We start from the raw sequence: 16,735 nt of genomic DNA, 5'->3' as shown, positions 1-16,735 counted from the left end.
TTTGTTGGGATATTCTTCCCAGAAGCTATTGCTTATATACAAAAAACCTTTCATACCCAAATGTCTCTTGTAACAAAGCGAAGTACTTAGCTGACCAACGACATAAACTGCATGAGAATTTCGCTGGAGCCTCACTTCGAGGTTAACAAGGCATTTACAAACAATACCACACCTTTCCCACTGTTGTGTGTTGTCACATCGCGACAAATGCACACAACGACTTTGTTGGTGTTGCTAGTATACAGCAACAAACCAAACAGTTCAACCGTGCCTGCGTCTACAACTTCAGTAGTGTTGGCGGTTTATTTGGGATACCATTTGTATTTTGTTTTTGCAAAATAGTCAGGCTGAATCCCAGTTTGTTGTTTTTATAAAAAACAACTATTTATTAGTGGGGAATGTATGGCATTGTTTGCCGAGGGGTAAGGCAGGGAAGACTATAGTTTCGGATCACGCCACTGATCCTCATCAGTTCCCTTAGTTTTTTGTTGGGATATTCTCCCCAGAAGCTATTGCTTCTATACAAAAAACCTTTCATACCCAAATGTCTCTTGTAACAAAGCGAAGTACTTAGCTGACCAACGACATAAACTGCATGAGAATTTCGCTGGAGCCTCACTTCGAGGTTAACAAGGCATTTACAAACAATACCACACCTTTCCCACTGTTGTGTGTTGTCACATCGCGACAAATGCACACAACGACTTTGTTGGTGTTGCTAGTATACAGCAACAAACCAAACAGTTCAACCGTGCCTGCGTCTACAACTTCAGTAGTGTTGGCGGTTTATTTGGGATACCATTTGTATTTTGTTTTTGCAAAATAGTCAGGCTGAATCCCAGTTTGTTGTTTTTATAAAAAAACAACTATTTATTAGTGGGGAATGTATGGCATTGTTTGCCGAGGGGTAAGGCAGGGAAGACTATAGTTTCGGATCCAGCGAAATTCTCATGCAGTTTATGTCGTTGGTCAGCTAAGTACTTCGCTTTGTTACAAGAGACATTTGGGTATGAAAGGTTTTTTGTATAGAAGCAATAGCTTCTGGGGAGAATATCCCAACAAAAAACTAAGGGAACTGATGAGGATCAGTGGCGTGATCCGAAACTATAGTCTTCCCTGCCTTACCCCTCGGCAAACAATGCCATACATTCCCCACTAATAAATAGTTGTTTTTTATAAAAACAACAAACTGGGATTCAGCCTGACTATTTTGCAAAAACAAAATACAAATGGTATCCCAAATAAACCGCCAACACTACTGAAGTTGTAGACGCAGGCACGGTTGAACTGTTTGGTTTGTTGCTGTATACTAGCAACACCAACAAAGTCGTTGTGTGCATTTGTCGCGATGTGACAACACACAACAGTGGGAAAGGTGTGGTATTGTTTGTAAATGCCTTGTTAACCTCGAAGTGAGGCTCCAGCGAAATTCTCATGCAGTTTATGTCGTTGGTCAGCTAAGTACTTCGCTTTGTTACAAGAGACATTTGGGTATGAAAGGTTTTTTGTATAGAAGCAATAGCTTCTGGGGAGAATATCCCAACAAAAAACTAAGGGAACTGATGAGGATCAGTGGCGTGATCCGAAACTATAGTCTTCCCTGCCTTACCCCTCGGCAAACAATGCCATACATTCCCCACTAATAAATAGTTGTTTTTTATAAAAACAACAAACTGGGATTCAGCCTGACTATTTTGCAAAAACAAAATACAAATGGTATCCCAAATAAACCGCCAACACTACTGAAGTTGTAGACGCAGGCACGGTTGAACTGTTTGGTTTGTTGCTGTATACTAGCAACACCAACAAAGTCGTTGTGTGCATTTGTCGCGATGTGACAACACACAACAGTGGGAAAGGTGTGGTATTGTTTGTAAATGCCTTGTTAACCTCGAAGTGAGGCTCCAGCGAAATTCTCATGCAGTTTATGTCGTTGGTCAGCTAAGTACTTCGCTTTGTTACAAGAGACATTTGGGTATGAAAGGTTTTTTGTATAGAAGCAATAGCTTCTGGGAGAATATCCCAACAAAAAACTAAGGGAACTGATGAGGATCAGTGGCGTGATCCGAAACTATAGTCTTCCCTGCCTTACCCCTCGGCAAACAATGCCATACATTCCCCACTAATAAATAGTTGTTTTTTATAAAAACAACAAACTGGGATTCAGCCTGACTATTTTGCAAAAACAAAATACAAATGGTATCCCAAATAAACCGCCAACACTACTGGTAAATACTAATAATAAAATAGAAAATGCCGATATATCTACACTTTTAGTACAAAAAATGAACGAAAATAAATATTTGATTGAAAAATGCAGTTACTAAACATTAAAAAGAAACAATAAAAACATGTGTCAAAGAAATGAAGCAAATATTTCGAATAGAAATAACGGGAAAAATATAATAAAAAAACAGTGAGCGGAGCAGTATAGTCGGACGGGGCCGACTATATGATCTACACAACTTCCACGAAAATCTAACTTTGTGTGGTTCTTTATTCTGAGCTTGGGGAATATTTCGAGGTATATTTCTCTTGACCGACTAGTCGTCAACAAATATTACTAATATTCAGTACAGCACTCCACATTCCCCTCACCGTGCCTTGATCGACTCGAAAACTCACAAAAAATTAAGTTTTCGGTCTACTTCATGCCAATATTTTTATCTGATCATCATCGAAAATTATATGCGTTGTACTTGACCATACGTGAACCCTCATGGAAAATTTCAAAACGACCAGTGCTATATTTCCGCCCTCTAGTGTTGTAATGGGTTACTAAATAATATATGAATACGTAAGGACCTGTAAATGTTTAAGTGTAAATCCCACATCGGAGTACATAAGTCAATATAATTGGTATCAATTTAAAGGTCGACCACTCCTTTTGGATATGCTATCAACTCCTCCGGTCTATATCCTTCAGGGGTAAATATATACTCTATAGAATAAAAATTTTGAAGATTGCTCCATAACTGTGGCCTGTATCATGCTTACAAATTATATTGGACAGACGGACGGACACACATGTCTAGATCGACTCAGCTAGTCGAGATATGACGAGATATGATCGGTATACTTAAAGGTAGGACCAATATTTCGCGGCGATACAAATTCTTGGGGCTGCACAAAGCTATAATACCTTGACAACATATTTGTGTAGGGTATAAAAAGTTATAATACCCAGACAACATAGTTGTGTAGGGTATGAATAGCTAACATGAAATGTCGCATAAAACATAAAATAGACTTGAATAAAACAGACAATAAAAAATTATTTTAAAAAACTAGGAATCTGATTTTTCACAATTGCTATGTGCTAATTCTAATTCCTAATTCTAATTTGTCTTACGCTGTTGATAATTATTTTTATTTATTTATGGTACAAACTATTCAGCCATCTACGCGAGTCGACTAAAAGGCATGCTCAACAAAACTTGAGCAAGAGCTCACAAAAGTAAGCAAAAGCTTGTTTTTATGAATATGAAAATGTGAACAATCTCATCCAACTTCAAATTCTAAGTTCAAACTGAGCAAGAAGAGATCAAACGTGAGCAGTGAGCAAAAGCAAATACATCAAATTTTATTATGCATACGACAAGCAACTTTTACTCAAAAAATCGAGTTCGAGCTCAAGCTTACGTTTTATGCATGAGACCCATTGACATGAAATTGAACGAACTTGAACATGTGTTCTTTATGTCTTCGTTGGAACCTATGTTAATTTCATTTGGGCAAGTTTAGAGTCGTTTGCGCACAATGCGACACATTTATGTAAACCGATTTATACATTGCTATTCGGTAGACCGCACTCTTCAAAATTTAATCTCAATCAGACACCCGTTTGAAATATATATGGGTGCTGGGTCTGCATCTGCACCATTTTCTATAAAACGCATAACGTCGTTCTGGTCTCAATTTGATATGTTGTGCATAATTTCGTGTCAACAATATATATATATATATATATATATATATAGGAGCTATATCTAAATGTCAACCGATTTTCACGAAACTTACCAAACATCATTCCAGATTCAATTAGGTGCACTGCAAAATTGTGTGCAAATCGAAAAATATGTAGGGACTTTGGAGCACCATTTCTATTAAATCGGACGAAAATATATATATCTAAATCTGAACCGATATTTACGAAACTGTGCCAAATGAGCTGTGCCAAATTTCTTCCAATTTGGATCATAAATGTAACCTGTACTTTGTTTCCAATGACGTAAATCGACTCAGAAAGTGAGTCTATGCATATTCTTAAAGGTAGCTATGTGTCTATCTCGTTTCCTTTTGTCTGTTACAAACATATGCACAAAGACATAAGGAGCATCTATTGCATATATCAAAAGTGGTGAAGGGTAATATATAGTAGACGCGGCTGCCTTTTGCACTTTCCCTACTTGTTTTTGTATGTTTCTTTGGTCACCCTACAAAATGAAGGGTAAATTGGAAGTGGTTGCCGTTTACTCTGAATTGGCGTTGTCATACTAGTGCTGATTTGAGAGATATATTAAAATGTGTAAATGGGTTACATATTCCGATAGAGTTAACTATTATTATTATTATTACAGAAGAACATGCATATATTGTTGAATTAGGTCAGACCTGGGATTTGAGTTCCGCGTACGAAAATAGGTTGTCTTAGTGTACGTTATCTCAGCTCCGTCCTACTATAAACGAATTAAAATGGTGATTCAAATTATCCGCACTAAATAGAGCCGTGTGTAAAATTTCCTAAAACCTGTGCTAAGCCTGCCCGATGGACATGAAAATCTGAATACATATATTATCTATTGGCATATGTAAGTGCAATTGAATTAGGCTCATATATACATACAGCGTGAGATGAAAAACTGCAACCAACTTTATACTGCTGTCATTTCTAAGCCACTCGTCCGCAAGCTGTAAAATTTCCAGTGACATCTCATTATATTGTTTACAAGCGTACAAAAGCACTTTGGTAAAAATTTTTCAGATAAAAAGTTATTCGTGATGGAACAGAAAGAAAATAGACCGAAAAGAGCTAAAGATCGTGGCCGAAAGTGGTGAACTGCCGAATTTGGTTTTCACCGATGAGAAAACATTCGTTTTCCAGCAGTTTGTAAACCAACATAATGATCGTGTTTACTTGCCAAAGTGGTCAACTGAAAATGTGAACATTCGGTTGGCCAGCAAATCGAATATCATCAGAATAAATGCTGAATTTAATCGCGAAAATATTCTGGAGGGTGTATTAAAGCCTTGGACACGCAAATATTTTGGCCGTAGACCTTGGACATTCCAACAGGACCATCCTGAGTGCGATGGTGGACGCAACACCCAAGATGGTTACACAATGAGGTTCCTCGCTTCCTTTCCAGCGCACAATGGCCACCAACATCTCCTCATACCAATCCGTCTGGAGTATTTTGGAAAGCAAGATTGGCACTAAAAAATACCAAAGTGTCGATCACCTCAAGCAAGCGTTTCGCCAGGGATGAGCCAAAATACCGCAGAACAACAATCGGGCAGCGTGTGATGGTTTCATTGGCCGTTTGAAGGCTATAATTCCCGCCAAAGGTGACGAATTCGAACAAACCTGAACTCATTCTAAAATTTGACGCTATTTCCGACATTTTTCATTTCATTCAATAAAATTTGAAAAAAGTGTACAAATTATGGCGCTTGACTTTGTTGCAGTGTTTTTTATCTCACATAATTAATTTGTCCAGTTTCGTCTGACTGATTCATCAAAGATGCTATGTCTGACCGATCGATGGAAACTTTTACCCCTACAACCTATACAAAAAGTTTCGATACAACTTTTAATCACATTTTTATACCCTACACAACTATGTTGTCAGGGTATTATAGCTTTGTGCAGCCCCAAATGTTTGTAACGCCGCGAAATATTGGTCCTAGACCCACCTTTAAGTATACCGATCGTCATATCTCGACTAGCTGAGTCGATCTAGACATGTGTGTCCGTCCGTCTGTCCATTATAATTTGTAAACACGATACAGGCCACAGTTATGGACCAATCTTCACGAAATTTTGCATGTAGGATGGGTTCTGGCCAATGAAGACCCCTATTGTTTCTGGGAAAGATCGGCTAATATTTAGGGGATAAAATGGACCAAATACTAAATTTTTGTCGGTTTTTCTGGTCGCTCCAGAGGCCGCAATTATGGCCCAAACACCGCGAATTTTTGCATGGAGAAGGGGATCGGGTCAGAGAATAAGCATGCATGTTTTGATAAAGATCGGTCAATATTTAGCGGGTCAAATGGACCCTGACTTTTGTGTGAAAAATGACAAAATTTGTATTCTATGGCATACATATTTACTCCTGGAGGATGTAGACCCCAGGAGTTCATAGCATATCCAAGAGGAGTGGTTGGCCTTTAAATTGATACCATATATAGTGATGTATCTACTCAGATGTGGGAGTTACAGTCAAATATTTACAGGTGCTTACGTATTGAGATATTATTCAGTAACCCATTACCACATTAGAGGGAGAAATATCGCGCTGATGGCTTTGAAATTTTGCATGAAGTTCCAGTTATGGTCAAGAACATCGCCTACAATTTTCGGTGATGATCAGATTAAAATTTTGGGATGAAATGGACCGAAAACATAATTTTTTGTGTGTTTTCGAGTTGAGTATAATCCGAAAATCACAACACAACCCACCGTGAAGGTAATCTGGACAAGTCATTAGAAGGACTGTACTGAATATTCGAAAAAAGAAAGGAAGAGGTGTTGTTAACCTCTAATCGGACAAGAGGGGGCAAATATCACGAAATATTACTCAGACTCGGAATAAACATCCTCAGAAAGTTAGAGTTCGTGGTAGTTGTGTAGGGTATGGTCGGCCCCGTCCGACTATACTGCTCCGCTCACTGGTTTTCTATTATTTTCTATTAATGTTTGTTAACACAACTATGTTGTCAGGGTATTATAGCTTTGTGCAGCCCCAAAAGTTTGTAACGCCGCGAAATATTGGTCCTAGACCCACCTTTAAGTATTCCGATAATATCTCGACTAGCTGAGTCGATCCAGACATGTGTGTCCGTCCGTCCGTCTGTCCATTATAATTTGTAAACACGATACAGGCCACAGTTATGGACCAATCTTCACAAAATTTTACATGTAGAATGGGTTCTGGCCAATGAAGACCCCTATTGTTTTTGGTAAAGATCGGTTAATATTTAGGGTATGAAATGGACCAAAAACTTTATTTTTGTCTGATTTTCTGGTCGCTCCAGAGGCCGCAATTATGACCCAACCATCGCGAATGGAGAAGGGGATTGGGCCAAAGAATATGCATGCCTGTTTTGATAAAGATCGGTCATTATTTAGCGGGTCAAATGGATCCTGACTTTTGTGTGAAAAATTACAAAATTTGTATTCTATGGCGTATATATTTACTCCTGAAGGACATAGAACCGAGAAGTTGATAGCATATCTAAGAGGAGTGGTTGACCTTTAAATTGATACCAATTATATTGTCGTATGTACTCGGATTTGGGAGTTATACGTAAATATTTAGAGGTGCTTTAGTCACTATTTAGTAATAGTGACTAAACGGTGATCACAATTTTCGTTTACTGGCGCATAAATATTATAAAAATATAAAAATAACAATCAATATTTTGCATATCATTTGTCCATCACCAACTAATTAAGATAGCAAACAAACAAACAAAATTGGAAAACACAAACCATGAAAACAACTACAATGGATCAGAATTATTAGTATTAGAACAACAATATTCGCATAAAATATTTTATAAACGTTTATATATAAACTGTCAACTAATAATAAATAAATAAAAAAGAAGTATTAAATAATACAAAAACAAATGGAATATAACCTAATACAGGCAGATAACACAAACAAAACTCGGATGTTTCATATTAGGCTATAGCATATTTTCCAATAAAATTTTTCAATTTATCGTATAAAAGACTTGCTTGGCGGTCAGTGAATCAAACAGAAGCGAACATTCTTTCAATACAGTAGTTTTTTTTTCTCTTGTGTAGAATTCAATATGCGTGCTTTTATTGTCTTGTGTTTGGTGGCTGTTGCCTGTGCCGATAAATTGGGTTACAACTATCAACCAGTTGGTCACTCTTCATCTGGATTATCTTTCACTCCTGGTGCAGGTGTTGGTTCTGCCAGCTATGTTGCTCCCAGCTATACTGGTGGTGTTAGTTCTTATGGAGGTCAAGAAGGTTCCATTGCTCCCAGCTACAATGGTGGTGTTAGTTCTTATGAAGGTCAAGGTTCCAGCAGCACTCCATCATTCGTCCCACAAGCTGAACTTGAAAAGGAATTCTACACTTTCTCTGCCAACGATGCTGATTTCAATGAACCCGCCAGCTCTGAACAATTGGCTAACTCCTTGAAGAAGGGTCTCCGTGTCGTTTTCATCAAGGGCCCCGAAAACAATGGTTTGGAAGATGCCGCCTTGGCTTTGGCCAAACAAGCTGCCCAACAACAAACCGCCATCTATGTGCTCAACAAACAAGCTGACCTCAACGATTTGGCCAACAAATTGAACAACATCAACACCGGCAACAACAACAAACCCGAAGTTCATTTCGTCAAATACCGTACCCCTGAAGATGCTGCCAACGCTCAACGTGCTATCCAAGGTCAATACGATTCTTTGGGTGGTCGCTCTCAAAACATCAATGGTGGTGTTGCTCCCGTTATTAACTTTGCTTCTCAAGCTCCAGTTGCTCCTGTCCCAGCTCCATCTACTCCTGGTGCTAGCTACTTGCCTGCTTCCGTTTTGCGTCGCTTCCGTTTGTAAGATGTTCCGAGTGGAATGTTGTTGAAACGCATATTGTTGTTATATTATAATCTAGTCAAAAATAAAATTGTTAACGTTATTCCGATAAAAAGAAACAAAACATTTTTTTTTCATAAAAATTTAGATAGGAAAGGACTAATGTGAAAAATAATCGTGCTTCCAGAAGAGCCAGAACCGACAACAACTCCAATTTGGTCAAATTTTAAGATTTTGCTCCATTTGTTCTTCGGAAGCAATGGTGATGATTTGTTGCCAATGATTGCTGATGATTTGTTGCCATTTAAAAGGTAACATCAAAATGCCTCTCTCATAGAAGTCCTGTTCTCTAATTGCAATAAACTCTAGTATTGGATTTTCATAATCCTCCCTAGATACCACCTTTTTATCATTAAAGAAATTTTGCAATGCAAGAAAAAGATGATAATCGCTTGGTGCCAAGCTTCCTAACCAAGCTGGTGGAACACGACACTTCTCCTGTTTGCCAATTCTGGCCGTTTCTGGTCAATTGTAAATGGTTTAAAACTGTTTTATGGTCGATTTTTAGCTCCTGGGCGATGTTACTACTTCTAAAATGCCAGCCAACTTCGATAATTTCTCCGATTTTATCGATATTTTCTTCGACCGGCCTACCTGTAACTCACAACTAAATGCACCAAACTAAGAACAGCAAAATATTTTTTACTGCGAAATGTCACCCTTCCAACGAGCATAAATTGTTTGATCGATAATTTACGAGAAATCTATGAGTACAGCCATCTGGCGAAAAAATAATGAATTTATTTTTCCCCAACCTAATATGTTCTCTGTATCTCTGTTTTAGCAGGACACTTCAACATACCGAAAATTTATTTACGATATGCCATATTATGGCCACTTCGATGAAGAAATTCGGATAAACTTAATAATACCGACAATAGGAAGTGCAGTGAAAACCTTTAAAATATCGAAAATGAGGTGGATACGTTATAAGGTAACACGATCTTTGTAATTTGACCCCCCATGATAATCTGATAAATCAAATTGCAGCTAATACGGTTGCAAATTGTGCCCAAACATCCCAATCTACCAAAATTCGGGATGTAGCGTTATTGGAGACTACCCCAAACAGTGTACTAATATTAATCATAATACCCTTCACCACACTGTGGTACAGGGTATTATGTCTTTGTGCATATGTTTGTAACAGTTAAAAGGAAACGAGATAGACACATGGTTCCTTTTGAGAATATGCACAGAATCACTTTCTAAGTAGATTCATGAATGTCCGTCGGTCCGCCCATCTGTCCGTCCGACTGTCTGTCTATGTTAAATTGTAAACAAAGTACAGGTCGCATTTATGATTCGATTTGGATAAAATTTGGCAAAGCCTATTTATTTGGCCCAAGGACGAATCCTATTGAAATTGAGAAAAATCGGTTCAGACTTAGATATAGCTCCCATATATAATTGTGTCCGATTTTATGTAAATGGTGCACCAAAGTCCCTAAATATCTTTCGGATGAATTGAGCCTGGAATGATGTGTGTAAGTTTCGTGAAAATCGGTTCAGATTTAGATATAGCTCCCATATATATTTTCGTCCGATTTAAGGTGAATGGTGCACCAAAGTCCCTAAATTTCTTTCGATTTGCACGAAATTTGACAATTCGTATTGGATAAAGCCTAGGATGATGGGTGGCGAGTTTCGGGAAATTCGGTTCGGATTTAGATATAGCTCCCATATATATTTTCATCCGATTTAAGGTAAATGTTGCACCAAAGTCCCTAATATTTTTGGATTTGCACGGAATTTGGCACAGCGGACTGAATTAGGCCCAGAATGACGTGTGAAAATCGGTTCAGATTTAGATATAGCTCCCATATATATTTTCGTCCGCAAAAACTCCTAATGTTTGTTCGATAACAACAAATTTTGCACAACGTATCAAGTTGAGACTTGAGATGCAGCCAAAACTCCCATATGTATTTCGAACGGGTGTCTGATTGAAATTAAATTTTTAACAGAGCGGCGTATCGAATAGCTTGTATCAATTTTGCTAGACAAATTTATGGAAAACGATTTATAGCAAAATTGATACAAGCTATTTGGTACGCCGCACTGTTAAAAATGTAATTCGAATCAGACACCCGTTCGAAATACATATGGGAGTTTTGGCAGGCTACTCTAAATCTCCCGAATGAAATTACATTTATCATAGGTTGCAGAAAGACATGAGTATGTTCCTCCATGTACCAAGTGAAGGGGATCATGTAGTCGGCCTAGTCCGACTTTACTACTTTCATAAAAATATTAAATAGTGGGCGGTACCATTATATAGGGACTACGCTGAAACATAAGCCAATATTGAAAATTTTGATAGGGGGATTTTTTATCCTTTTAGAACCCAAAATATGATACTACAGCCAATTAGATTTGAAAATGTACGTAAAAGCATTAAAATACCGAATATGGGGAAGTACCAGCCCAACTGAACATAACGATGTTTTTACTTGTTTTAGAATTTAAGTACAAATAACAAATATTAAACTCGAACCTAAAATTGTAAAAACTAGTTTTAATGCCAAATACTTAAAACGGGCCGTCAAGAAACCTTTTTGGAGGTTTGTTCTACTCACAACCCCACATGGAATTTCCCACTCTTATTTTGGCTATGGTATTGTGTACATTTTCCTCTTTACAACATCATACTAGTTTTCTTAGGATAACAAAAGAATTATGTTTTTTTTTTTTTTTTTTTTTTTTTGTAAAAAATTAATAACAATTTTATTATTCTAGATCTATTCGACAACAATGGCAACAGCCAATTAAATTAACATATCTTTGGCCCACACATCTTACAAACGGAAGCGACGCAAAACGGAAGCAGGCAAGTAGCTAGCACCAGGAGTAGATGGAGCTGGGACTGGAGCAACTGGAGCTTGAGAAGCAAAGTTGATGACTGGAGCAACACCGCCATTGATGTTTTGAGAGCGACCGCCCAAAGAATCATATTGACCTTGGATAGCACGTTGAGCGTTGGCAGCATCTTCAGGGGTACGGTATTTGACGAAATGAACTTCGGGCTTGTTGTTGTTGCCGGTGTTGATGTTGTTCAATTTGTTAGCCAAATCGTTGAGGTCAGCTTGCTTGTTGAGCACATAGATGGCAGTTTGTTGTTCGGCAGCTTGTTTGGCCAAAGCCAAGGCGGCATCTTCCAAGCCATTGTTTTCGGGGCCCTTGATGAAAACAACACGGAGACCCTTTTTCAAAGAGTTGGCATATTGATTGGAGCTGGCGGGTTCATTGAAGTCTTCATCATTTGCAGAGAAAGTGTAGAATTCCTTTTCAAGTTCAGCTTGTGGGGCGAATGAGCCAGGGCTGCTGGAACCTTGAGCTTCATAGGAACCAACACCGCCATTATAGGTGGGAGCGACGGAACCTTGGGCATCATAAGAGGTTACACCGGAATCGTACGATGGAGCAACATAGCTGGCAGATCCAATACCGACACCTGTACCAGGTGTGAAAGATAATCCGGAGGAAGAGTGGCCAACTGGTTGATAGTTGTAACCCAATTTATCGGCACAGGCTACTGCCACCAAGCACAAGACAATAAAAGCACGCATTTTGAATTCTACACAGAGATCTAGATGATCTTAAAATGAAAGAATGTTCGTTTCTGTTTGATTTCCTGAGGTTAAAGCATGCCTTTTATATGATGATAAAAATACTTGACGATGGCAAGAACATTGTTCAGAATTCTGCAGTATTTTTGTTTTTGGGCTTATTATTCATATAGGCGGAATAGAATAATATTTATGAATTTTTAGTTCATAATTTAGAATTTGTTGTTAGTGATCGGCATGTTATTTTATTTGAAACAAAAAATACGTATTTTAATATTTTATGCATTTTATTTGCGAAACCGCAAACACTTCGCTATGTTGTCTTGTGTTTTATACAAAATTCTATTTGCTGTCTTAATTAAAATCCAGTAAGTTTGAGCATAAATGATATGCAAAATTAGATTGTTATTTATAAATGTATGTGTTGTGTGTGTGTTTGTGAGTGTATTTGTATGTGTGTTTTGTTCTTGTTTTATACACAATAGGAGGCTTTGCATATATAATGCAGTTATTTCAACATTGAAATATTCTTCTTATTAATATTGAGATTATTTGCGTTGAGAAACTTGTCAGCCAGTTATCAATAAGAATTCAAATTTCTATTGGAATGAGGAAGTCAAACTGAAAAAAAAAAACAAATGGTTGGGGGTGTACTGAAATGCATAAAATTGATTTTTTTATTATCTGGTTTTGAAAATTCCCATACATATCAGTATGGATTTAAAGATAATAAAATTATGATTTGCTCATAAATATGTAGTTAAGAATCTAAACCGGATAATTTGAAAGATAAAAATAACATAAAACATAAAATTAAAAATGGAAACAATAATAAAATTTAACATATCTACAGAGCGTCACAAGCATTTTGACGTTGAATGGAAAATCAAATAAAAAAGTAATTATGATACACCTTTTCCATAAAACAATGTAATATTTCGGCATAAGGACCAAAATATATTGAAAATGTTCCGCGAGTATTATCGATTGAAGAACAGTCAAATTACGTAAGGATACCCCGCATTCATTCACGGTTTCAAAAAATAGATTTTGTACGCTTCACCACACTGTGGAACAGGGTATTATGTCTTTGTGCATATGTTTGTAGGCAAACGAAAACGATTTAGACCCATGGTTACTCGTGAGAACTTCCATAGAATCACTTTCTGTACCGATTTATGCATAGTCGACGGTCTGTCCATGTTAATTGGTACGCAAAGCACTGGTCGCATTTATGATTCCAAAGAAATGAAATTTGGCACAGCCCATTTATTTGGCCCAAGGAAATCGGTTCAGATTTAGACATAGTTCTAATATATAGGTTTGTCCGATTTAATAGTTCACCCAAGATACAATGTTAGACTGATTGACTCGAAGTTTCAGTTCAGATTTAGCTATAGCTTCCGTCTATTTTGTCCGATTTTAGATAAACTTCACAAAACTCACAATATATGTTCGCTTCATACGAAGTTTCTCATAGCCTGCTGACTTATACCTAGAATGATATGTGGGGAGTTTCGGTGAAACCTGTTCATATTAAGATGTAGCACCCATACATATTTTCATCCGATTTTATATTAATGATGCACGAAAATCCCTATATTATTTCCGATTAACACGAAATTGTTTATGGCGTCTTTAATTGAGACTATGCGTGCTATGTTTTGTTTAAATGTTGCCCGATGTAGAAAAATATTGAGTCTAGAATGATAAAGTTTCGTATAGTGAGTTTCACATATATATTCGTCCGATTTCATCTAAATGCCAATTTTCATCCATCGGTATACATCTTAATGTACACTATAATAAGAAACTTGCGATCATTCCTTGTGTATTACCAAAGTTGTGAAAGGCATCAAATAGTCTTGATGCAATATGAACATTGAACTTCTCTAGAATTTCTCATTAACATTTCTAGTGAAAATCGCAACAACTCTTAAAGATATAGCCGATTTGCGTCAGCATCAAGTAACGGCAAAGGTACTTCTCAAGGGTACTATAGTCGGACAGATAACCGAAGCTATGGCTGCATCTGCACAAATTTTATACGTTGTGCAAAATTTCGGACAAACATTAGGAGTTTGGTGCATCATTTATGTAAAATCGGACGAATATATATGTATATGTGGGAGCTATATCTAAATATAAAACGATTTTCGGCATAAGGACCAAAATATATTGAAAATGTTCTGCGAGTATTATCGATTGAAGAACAGTCAAATTACGTAAGGATACCCCGCATTCATTCACGGTTTCAAAAAATAGATTTTGTACCCTTCACCACACTGTGGAACAGGGTATTATGTCTTTGTGCATATGTTTGTAGGCAAACGAAAACGATTTAGACCCATGGTTACTCGTGAGAACTTCCATAGAATCACTTTCTGTACCGATGAAATTTGGCACAGCCCATTTATTTGGCCCAAGGAAATCGGTTCAGATTTAGACATAGTTCTAATATATAGGTTTGTCCGATTTAATAGTTCACCCAAGACACAATGTTAGACTGATTGACTCGAAGTTTCAGTTCGGATTTAGCTATAGCTTCCGTCTATTTTGTCCGATTTTAGATAAACTTCACAAAACTCACAATATATGTTCGCTTCATACGAAGTTTCTCATAGCCTGCTGACTTATACCTAGAATGATATGTGGGGAGTTTCGGTGAAACCTGTTCATATTAAGATGTAGCACCCATACATATTTTCATCCGATTTTATATTAATGATGCACGAAAATCCCTATATTATTTCCGATTAACACGAAATTGTTTATGGCGTCTTTAATTGAGACTATGCGTGCTATGTTTTGTTTAAATGTTGCCCGATGTAGAAAAATATTGAGTCTAGAATGATAAAGTTTCGTATAGTGAGTTTCGCATATATATTCGTCCGATTTCATCTAAATGCCAATTTTCATCCATCGGTATATATCTTAATGTACACTATAATAAGAATCTTGCGATCATTCCTTGTGTATTACCAAAGTTGTGAAAGGCATCAAATAGTCTTGATGCTATATGAACATTGAATTTCTCTAGAATTTCTCATTAACATTTCTAGTGAAAATCGCAACAACTCTTAAAGATATAGCCGATTTGCGTCAGCATCAAGTAACGGCAAAGGTACTTCTCAAGGGTACTATAGTCGGACAGATAACCGAAGCTATGGCTGCATCTGCACCAATTTTATACGTTGTGCAAAATTTCGGACAAACATTAGGAGTTTGGTGCATCATTTATGTAAAATCGGACGAATATATATGTATATGTGGGAGCTATATCTAAATATAAAACGATTTTCACACATCGTTCTAGACTTATTTCAGTACGCTATGTGCAAATCGAAGCAGATATAAGGACTTTGGAGCGCTATTTACCGAAAATCGGACGAAAATATATATGGCAGATATATCTAGTTCTGAACCCTTAAACGGGGCGACCCCAAGCGCGTCGGTCTTGTGCGCAAGTCCACCAGTTTGGAAGACCACGTTCCAAGATGTTGTTTTCTACTTGGTCTTTCCATCTAATTCGTGGCCTTCCCCTTCTACGGAAACCATCCGTAGGCGCATTTTTATATGCCGTTTGAGCTGGGGCATCTTCATTCATCCGCACAACATGGCCTAGCCACCGTAGTCGCTGCAGCTCAATACGACTGACTATGTCGATGTCTGCGTATAAATTGTAGAGCTCGTGGTTCATTCGACGCCGATATTCACCGTCGACGCAGATCGGCCCGTAGATCTTTCGGAGAATTTTTCTCTCAAACACCCCAAGCGCTGCCTCATCTGCTTGCGCAAGTACCCATGCTTCTGATCCATATAATAGCACGGGTAGTATCAGCGTCTTGTAAAGTGTGAGTTTGGTCTGGTGAGAGGTGGCCTTGTTTCTAAACTGCTTACTTAGACCATAGTAGCATCTGTTGGCCATCACAATCCTTCTCCGAATTTCAAAACTGATATCATTCGTTTTATTTATGGCGGTACCAAGGTATATAAAGTCTTTAACTACCTCGAAGCTGTAGTTCTCAAGTTCCACAGTTGGTCCGAGTCTACTGGACGTCTTGCGCGTTGATACCATCAGCTTGGTCATCTCGCCGTTTACTGCCAGACCCACTTTCGCAGACTCCTTTTCAATTTGTTCAAAGGTGGCTATTACCGCTCGCAATGTTCGACCCATTATATCGATGTCATCGGCGTAGGCGAGTAACTGATGTTGTTTGGTGTACAGAGTGCCATTTCTGTTCACCTTTGCGTCTCGTATGACATTTTCCAGTAGGGTGTTAAAAAGATCACACTTTCCTACTTTAACGGCTGAC

The 16,735-nt window shown here is 37.7% G+C and overlaps 2 protein-coding genes across 2 annotated transcripts; one reads left to right on the top strand and one right to left on the bottom strand.

Annotated features, from left to right (window-relative positions):
• Positions 1 to 8,046: 8,046 nt before the first annotated feature.
• On the top strand, positions 8,047 to 8,814 carry LOC133334886 (uncharacterized). Its single transcript, XM_061543202.1, has one exon. The coding sequence runs from the start codon at positions 8,047 to 8,049 to the stop codon at positions 8,812 to 8,814; it is 768 nt and encodes a 255-aa protein (XP_061399186.1).
• Positions 8,815 to 11,648: 2,834 nt separating this feature from the next.
• Positions 11,649 to 12,419, bottom strand: LOC133334889 (uncharacterized). Its single transcript, XM_061543205.1, has one exon. It carries the CDS (start codon positions 12,417 to 12,419, stop codon positions 11,649 to 11,651), a length of 771 nt encoding a protein of 256 aa, XP_061399189.1.
• Positions 12,420 to 16,735: the final 4,316 nt, after the last annotated feature.

The sequence above is a fragment of the Musca vetustissima genome, unplaced genomic scaffold, assembly GCF_032173495.1.
Source record: "Musca vetustissima isolate MV318-11 ecotype Yass unplaced genomic scaffold, APGP_CSIRO_Mvet_v1 utg26893, whole genome shotgun sequence".
NCBI lineage: Eukaryota > Metazoa > Arthropoda > Insecta > Diptera > Muscidae > Musca > Musca vetustissima.
Note: the sequence above shows the minus strand (reverse complement) of the source record. Positions and strands in the feature narration are given on the sequence as shown.

Bases quoted from the DNA above. Each gene is read 5' to 3' on its own strand.
- LOC133334886 (XM_061543202.1), top strand. From the start codon at position 8,047: ATGCGTGCTTTTATTGTCTTGTGTTTGGTGGCTGTTGCCTGTGCCGAT.
- LOC133334889 (XM_061543205.1), bottom strand. From the start codon at position 12,419: ATGCGTGCTTTTATTGTCTTGTGCTTGGTGGCAGTAGCCTGTGCCGAT.